Source organism: Anneissia japonica, unplaced genomic scaffold (genome assembly GCF_011630105.1).
Source record: "Anneissia japonica isolate Jap-2015-1 unplaced genomic scaffold, ASM1163010v1 scaffold288010_len917306_cov203, whole genome shotgun sequence".
In the NCBI taxonomy this organism is placed as follows: Eukaryota; Metazoa; Echinodermata; class Crinoidea; order Comatulida; family Comatulidae; genus Anneissia; species Anneissia japonica.
The window spans coordinates 895,440-904,247 of record NW_022715767.1 but is presented as its reverse complement, the minus strand read 5'-3'; the positions used below and the strand labels follow the sequence as shown (position 1 = coordinate 904,247).

The 8,808-nt window shown below is 34.0% G+C and overlaps 1 protein-coding gene across 1 annotated transcript in view; it reads left to right on the top strand.

The window, feature by feature from the left end:
* Positions 1 to 8,808, top strand: part of LOC117109358 (N-alpha-acetyltransferase 35, NatC auxiliary subunit-like) — a 26,503-nt gene that overhangs the window by 12,172 nt on the left and 5,523 nt on the right. The window contains exons 9-15 of the mRNA XM_033251670.1: positions 93 to 219; positions 751 to 929; positions 1,337 to 1,573; positions 2,266 to 2,364; positions 3,364 to 3,533; positions 6,143 to 6,347; positions 6,700 to 6,960. Of these exons, the coding sequence (XP_033107561.1) occupies positions 93 to 219; positions 751 to 929; positions 1,337 to 1,573; positions 2,266 to 2,364; positions 3,364 to 3,533; positions 6,143 to 6,347; positions 6,700 to 6,960 (1,278 nt within the window). The remainder of the gene's footprint in view (positions 1 to 92; positions 220 to 750; positions 930 to 1,336; positions 1,574 to 2,265; positions 2,365 to 3,363; positions 3,534 to 6,142; positions 6,348 to 6,699; positions 6,961 to 8,808) is intronic.

Sequence of the window (8,808 nt, the reverse complement as noted above, 5' to 3'; positions counted from 1 at the left end):
GGCAGATCATGACTATATATGGGCATACAACATTTTTTTGTCAAAGAAAATTTGGTAGTGTAGACTTTAAGGTGTATTTTGTTTTGATTCAGGTAAAGACTGGTCTAGAAGAAGCTAAGAAACACTTGGACCAGTCATCTAGTCTCCTTGCTGTTGTCAAGCAATCTATAAACCTAGGCACATCAAATCAAGAATCAGACCTACAGCAAGTGAATGCTGGTAATGTTATAAACATATCTATTGTATTAATTTTTTGTGTTTATGATATTGGCATTGCTTACACAAAAAATTCTGTTTTTAATAACAAACAAAATAAAATTTACTGAAATGTCTTGTTTTGAATGTTTTTATTTGTGATTCATAGTTAAAAAAAACTTCAATTATTACTCCTTTCATGAGCTAATTAAATTTTAAATATTTTACAATTAATTCATCTTAGGCCTGAAACTGGTAACCTTCTGAACTATTTATCCTAAGGTTGGATGCAGTGCAATGTGTAGCTTCATTATCAAATGTAAATAATTAATTTTGAAATGCTTTCATCCTAGGCTTATTATCAAATACTGTAATTATATTTTTTCATCCTTTTATGTCTGTTGAAGGTGTTAAAATCTTGAAGTCTTCTTCCTGTAATTAGTTGAGTGTTATACTTTATTGAATGAATGACTACAGTGCCAGCTTTATGCTAGGTCAGCCACCAGGTTTTAAATCTTAGTACTTTCCATAAAAAAAAAATGTTTTTCATTGCAGACATATCCAGTGTAATGGGTTTTGAACCACTTGTTAATCAACGGCTTCTTCCGCCAACATTTCCAAGATACACAAAGATTGTTGGCCGTCTAGAAGCCATTGAGTATTTAATGAACCTTATTGAACGCTTGAAGAAAGTATGTCAAGTTACAAACCAACCAAACTTCCAAGCCATAATGGTGAGTTGATAGAAACAGAGTTGCTGCCAAATTTGCCTTTAACAGGGTCCAGGTACCAAATTCCCTAATGGGGTGGGGGCACAAGTGAGGATAGTAAGCACAAATATCCTGGGTGACAAGGGTGACCTGTGTCCCTGGTGGGGGTCCAAAGGCAAATCACTTTGGGGGTTTCATGAAAGGAGGCTTGTGAATCTTTAGCAGTATTAGGATTTGAGAGGCTTATTTAATTTATTTAATAATCTCAAAAGAATCTAATTAGGCACACCTACTATTTTCTGTAAACATCAAGGCCTTAGAAGACTAATATGTTTTTCCTGACGAAATATGTTGTTCCCTTCCAGCTCTTTCTGACATAGGATCATTGATTATGATTGATATTTACTTTCGTTATTCATGTTTGGTTTCAGGACTTTTTTATTGATTTTAGCAAGGAGTGTCCATGCATTCTGTCTCGCTCCATCCTTCAGTTGATCTTCTTGCCATATAATAACAAACGCGTTTTTGGTGTTGAGCTACTACAAGATTCGATCAAAGAATATCTTCGTACACATGTGTGTTTCCCAGTTTTTATGGTACGTCATCCACTGTACAACCATCAACAAGCAAAAGAACATATCGATGCATTTCTGAGCAAAGCTGTAAGGGTAAGCATTTCAGAATTTTTTATTGTCTAATTTACAAAACATGTGACCATCAAAGGCAACCAACAAAACATGTGATGTATCCATATATGGATATGGTATGATATCCATATATGGATATGGTATGATATCCATATATGGATATGGTATAATATCCATATATGGATATGGTATGATATCCATTTAAAGTAAGCTCTCTCTTAAACATACAGTATCATATGTGTATAATATAAATTATATTTCAAGTCAATCGTGGCATCATCTTTTTAACTATCAATGTTATTTTCTTATCTCTAACCATGCAGTAATTTTTCATTAGTACATGGTTATCATTTTTTGGTTTCTGTGCAAAAGGCCAGTCAAATTGTATGTATAGCAATATTGCGCACCACATTGAATTCTAGGCTAGTGTTTTTCCACTTAGCACTATGACGCAGGCCTGCAGAAAGAGAGGGCAGACACTCGCCCAATCGCGGTTGTTCGTTGACAAGAGGTAATTGAAAAATGACATTCGTAGAACAAAGTACCTTAGAACCCAAAGAAAGTTGCTTCAAATTCAATATTATGTATGAAAAATTAAGTAACACCTTGAAAATCAGTGGACCCTAATAAACTAAAAAAAACTAAACATTTAATAGGAATATTTGAGACCATCTAATCATATTATAAAGTACGTTCTCCATTTTGTCCTGTAGCCTATATGTCAGTTGATGCAAGTTCATGGTCATAATCGAGCTCGTCAACGTGAAAAACTAGCCCACGCACTTGAGGAGCTGTCATCGTTACAAGATGAGGTAAGGCCATAATTATTTTTTTTTATATTTAGTAAAATAATTGCTTGCTTAACTGTATTTCAAAGTGTATTATTTTTTATTTGTGAAATTTCCGTAGATGAACCTAAGCATGTCATACTCAGGTTTAAAATTTTCAGAAGAAAGTGTCAAAGGTCAAGGTCAGAGAAATTCTATTTTTTACCCTCAAGTGTAAAAGAAAATAATGGAATCGCCCCACATATTCAGGTAGCACTCAAGAAAACAATGTGCCTGAATACAACAGGTGATTCCATTTTTTCCTTAAGGGTATGCTGCAGTTTCCCCATCATACAGGGCGGAGGTAGGCACTCTATGAAGTGAATGCTCTAGTTAGTAATAGATTCATACTCTTTCATACTTCTTGATTCCATTATGTCATATTCAGTGTTGAGTCTGCATTTGTGGCAAAGACAAGCCAAACCAGTCACTCGTCGCAAAAATTGATTTTGAGTTATTAATACAGTGTTAGAGAGTAAAATAATAGCTATAAAATGTAAAAAAATCATTCAAATCCGACATTTCCTTATGAAGTTACAAGCGTTTAACCACACAGCTGTTTAAAGAACAATATATGAGAAATTAACTGTCAAAGTTAATGATTTCAGGCATTTCTCATGCAGAAACTAGCTTTAAATCCTTAAAAAGTATTGTTTTAACATTGAAAATTGGGAAAATAACAGCATAGAATGATGTGTAGATATATAAATGTTAGTTTAGTGCAATAAAATAGATTTTTAAAAATTTGACATTCCAGCATGTTTTGGCCATTTTCTCTGAAACACGATTTGCGACGAGTGACTGGTTTGGCTTGTCTTTTCCACATTTGTCTTTATATGCCTAGTATGAATTAAAACATCTTGAATTATTCAGCCTTTCAATTGATATAGCTTCATTTTTACCTTACTACTGTACTGTGTAAAATACACTACTTGCAACTACAGTATTATATGAACTCTTTGGATTAACATGTTGTGTCACTAGGCTGAGCAGCTTGACCGGGAATTAAGCAATATGGTTGGTCGAAGTAACAGAGAAGTGAGCTGTTTTAGTAATTGGGCACTGTACTACACCCTTCGAACCATGATCCAACATATGCAACTAGGATTTGAATTGGAACTTTATGCTGTCCATGAATATCATTACATCTATTGGTGGGTTAAATTTCTTTTCATTTTGTCTAGCATTTATATATATATATATATATATATATATATATTAAATATAATCTATAGCATAAAACATACCATGGGTATATTGAGCACTGTAGTGGTGGTGTGGTTGTGTTTCAATTGGAGGCTTAAAATGCATGTTACAATAACTCTCTGCCTAGCTTTTGGTCCTGCAATATGGCCCATGTGTGCGTTGATGCAGTATTTCGCAAACTTTTTACTTCACGGTCTATTCACAATTCCAGGCACCAAGCCGCAGCCCAGCCACGCCAGGGACCAACATACCAAATCTTGGCGGGAACTTTTGATCATGAAGCCTCCATGTATATACAATATTTTGACATCATTATCTGTTCTCTCAGTGATTATTTTATTGTATACAAATTAAATATTATTTTATTAAATAAATAATACCGTACATGTGTGTTTCCCCAACCTTCCCCCCTCCCCATCGACAGTTATTGATTTTTTTTTTCTTTTTACCACGATTCAACCAAACACGGTTCAGCCACACACGTCATAGCAGGGCCGTAGCCACGAGAAGTGAAATGGTCAGGTTGCGAGCGAAGCGCGAGCACTGATGATTGGGGCCCAGGGAGATGTTAAGGGCCCCAGGTCTGGGTTCCGGGAGGCCATTAAACTAATATTATTGTAAACCATTAAACTGTAATATTATTAACTTTAAGCCAATAAACTGTAATATTATTAACTAAGACCAATCAACACACATTACATAAAACATATCAAAACTATTATGTTTCTTTCCTCGTCGGTGCTTACATAAAACATGATTTGGATCTAACATGATGATATTGATAAACAATCAAAATTCTCTGTACAATATTATGCTAAACATTTACAGAGTGGACTTCCCTAAGTTGTTGTCATATTAGACTGTAATATTATTATTAAAGAAGACCATTCAACAAACAACATAAAACATATCAAAGTTATTAGTTTAAAGTTCTCATGTCGGTGCATGCATAAAAAGTAATTTCCTAAAATGTGGATATCTGAGATTGACAAACAAAATTCTTTATACTATTATACTAATTTAACGAGTCGACTATATGTATGTTGAGATACGCAAAGTTTAATAGGTTAGAAGTTTAAAGGAGAGGACTTGATCCTTATGTTGTCATATTAGACTGTAATAATATCATTAAAAACCATTCAACATAAAACATATCAAAATTATTAAGTTAAACTTTCTACTTCAGTGCATGAATATAACATAATTTTGTGATATATGAGATTTACATAACATTTGAGAATGTACTGAATATAAAATCTTAAATATTTTACATTTTAATCAGCAATCTATCAGAAATACGGGGATTGGTTATATTATGCTGTAAAGCCTTCTGAACCCCTGCAATACTAAAACTGGGATCCAACAGGCAGTGAATATTCCATTTTGATTTAGTGTAGATGTTTTTTACATATTGTTAATTTTATTTGAATTCTTTTTATTTTTATGATTCATATTTTATATTTTCCACAGACAGATAAGTGAATGCCTAAACTGATATTTTATGGGTTTCAGATTACTTTCTATACAAAACAGATATCATAAATTATCTATTGTCCGACTGTGTGCATTGAACATTTGACGACGACGATAATGTCTCCAAATTCCCTCGCTTGACACTTCACATCAAAGGGCCTGTTAATTAATCTTGCACAGCTTACTCATCATCATCATCTTCTTCATCATCATAATTGTTAATTGTCCATAGCAAAGTAGGGAAAAACTATGAATTCAAAGTGTATTCAATAATATAGACGTCTCATAATGCACGAAGTGTATTTCAAAGAATTTAGAAAACAAAAACTTTTCGAATATCTAAAATTTATGTTCCAGCGACAAAACAAGCTAGTTCTCTTCTCATGACTCTCCCAATATGGGAACCCATCTGTGCGATAGCCAGGGTAAACTCTGGATCCACGCTTGACGTATTTAATGCTTAAAAAGGTGTATTTACAGTATATTTATTTAAAGAAAATAATGTTGCATACTAGAACTATCAGGAATAAATATACAGTACAGATAAAGGCTCCTGAGGGGGCATAGACACAAAAACCGCTTATAACTCAAATAGCATGCATCATCTGGCTCTTCAGCAGCGTGTGCAAGCGATGCATTCGCTCTAACAATGAAGCGGCTTTATTAAAAACTATTTTCTCTATGATAAAAAGTCTCTTCGTTATTCTTTTTCTTTCAATTTCCAGACGGTTTCACGGCCCTCCAAAAATTGTTTGCGGCCCAAATCTGGGCCGCAGACCATAGTTTGCAGAACGTCGCGTTAATGGACACAGTACCGTCTTCTAAAAATAGCAGGGAGTATCTCCCAGTCTTTTATCCAATTCACCACCAGAAGGACCCACTGAAAACTTGTCATCAGACCTCTATGGGTTATCAACTTATATTGAATAAACATACTGTACCAGAAGTAATTGTTTTACTATGTTCTTCTTTCTTAGAGGGCACAGAATTGTTTGTAATTGTTCAATTTAATTACATTTGATTAAATCAGCCTCCTTAATTTATCAACATTGTTTCAACATCAATTCTTTAATCATCATATTAGGTACCTGTCAGAATTTTTGTACAAGTGGTTGGAGTCAACGTTACGACGTCTGGAAGTTATGCTTCAAGAGAAAGAATCACAGATAGATCAAACGCAGAAATCCCGTATTAGTCGCAAGAAAGCCAAAAAGAAGAAGAGTCGTCCGATCGACCGTGAAATGGTTTTGGTGGAAGCTTTTCAGGCCATGACTTGTGGATATTATAAGGTAGCCAAATGTGGTTTGTTTTTAGGAAAATTAAAATGACATTCCCATGTGCTCAAACCATTTTTTTAAATTATGAGCATGCATTTGTCTTGTCTTATGATATCTAACAAGGTTGAATACTCCATTAAGGGATATTTGGGCACTAATCCTTCTATAATTGGAGGATTAATGGAAAATTAAAATGAGAAAATATTTTACATACAGATAAAATATTACTGTTGTTAATAATTCTTTGCACCCCAAATTTGCTGGTAGACAGTTCAACTATTTTTTTTCCCTAATAAGAATTCTTTGATTAATCTTAATACCATAAATAAATAAACAAATCCTTAAACAATACTTTTCTCCAAAGGCTATGATTGGTTTCAAAATGTCTCGTAAACTTGTTCAACCAAATTATGACTTTGATCAAGAGAAGATTCGTTATGAGCACCGCTTGTCTGCTTTCACCATTATAATGACGCCACCTCCTGTCCAGTATGAACACTTCTTGGATATGACTCATCCATCAAAGTATCCAACTGCTGGGCCGGCATACTTCTTCCAAATGGCTCAACAAGCATTCCAACAGGCTCGTCAACGATTTGAAAGTATTTCAAATCCAACAGAAGAGGTGAGTGCAGTAATCTTGTGTAAAATGAAGTAAAGAAATGCCTGAAAGCCAGTAGCTTCACTATAGAAGGAAAAACACTGATTATAATTTTTGTACCATATGAATAGATGTACTGCAGTTTCAAAAGTGTAACAATCTCTCAAGTCAACCAGGAATGTGTCATAGGGCTTGTATCTTCTGAGGAAAAAAGCACATATTTTTAAATGGTTATTAAGAAACATGTGCTTTTTTCCCAGCTGAAACAGGCCAAAAAACAAAAGCTAGGCTAATAGCTAATCATAATTATTTTTTACTCTTGTGGTGTTTATTTCGAAGCAGTATAGTAACGTTAATAGGTTCAATCTTTACTTCCGTCAGTGATCATCAGCCCACCCACCAATAATCACGTTACTGTGTTTATAATTGTTGCATTTTTTCACTAGAAATATGTTCCGAAGGAATTTAACCGTATCCAAAAAGCATGTGTTTTTTGCATTATTCAGCAGAAACATGCCCATAGAAACCAGATAAAACCAGATAAAATTATTTGAGTTTATTACACTGTACATATAGACTCATTTATTATCAGCTCTAATTTAAAAAAAAAAAATTTTTTTATTAGGAACTACACTTTTTTTATCAGTGCCAACACCTAGCAATGGAAGGTGCATCCAAAACAGTTAATATAAGAACTATAAACAAAGTGAAGTTTATAAATAATAATATGTCGTTCTTATATAGCGCTTAAAAGAGAACTAGCAAAATGATTTTTTGTTCTAGAGGGGAATTTTGATATGCCATTTATAATATAATCAACCTTAAAATCGCTTTTTGGCAATTTCTTATGGAGTTATAGGTCATTATTGCTGCGAAGCAGCCAATTCATATTCTTGACAGCAATTTGACCTCTGAAAGGTCATTGTTTGTCAAAAAACAAGACGAAGGTCCCAATGAAAAACAACGTCGCTCTTTGATAGCTAACATTGTCTATTTAACATCAAAATAATTCATTATTAGACCTATAATAGTTGTTTTTTGAATTGTACTCCACAAATCTCAGCCGATACCTCGCACAACCAGGGTTGCCAGATAGTTGACAGGCTTCACGGCCAAACACACGCCATCTCACGGCCAAATTCGGCCAAACTTTTTTTCAATATCGGCCAAAATTCGGCCAGATGTTAATCCGATTAGAAGACAGTTATGTGGGTACATATTCATTTCAAATACTGCAAAAATTACAGGAAAATCAGGGGCCGTTAGTTTGAAATTGAAGAAATTCAAATAATATACACAGAACAATGTTAAACTTCTTTTAATTAATCTATCACCATAAAATACATGCCCAGCTACATCATAATATTAAATAGCCTAGGCCCTATTTTCTTTAGTTGCTGACGCCCGAAAATAACCTTATGCGTTTGGGCGATCAATTTTTCTTTTTTTCTTTTTTTTTTTCACCACTCCCCGCCCCCTCCCCCACCTTAAATCCGCTTCTGCTATTTAAAATCACATCATTAGGATTGATCTAAATTGATTTAAATGTACGGTATTACATATTAACGTACATTGTAGTCGATCATAGCAAAAAATTTTAAGGTCCTGTTATTGGTAAACCCGTTTCTCTCTTTAATTAGAATGAATTAAGTTACAATAGGTAACACAAACTGGCATTAAAACAAACCTATGAAAACTTTAATAAATACTTTTTATCTAAACTTTCTAAATTCGCCTCCGAATGTTATTGTCGCAGTACTTAAAGCAATAAATCAATGTTGCTATCAAAATTATCTTCTTCATTCTCATATGCAACCTAACTCCAGAGTCTCTGCAACACTTGCTTGAAATTGGAGGTGCCATCGGACCCGG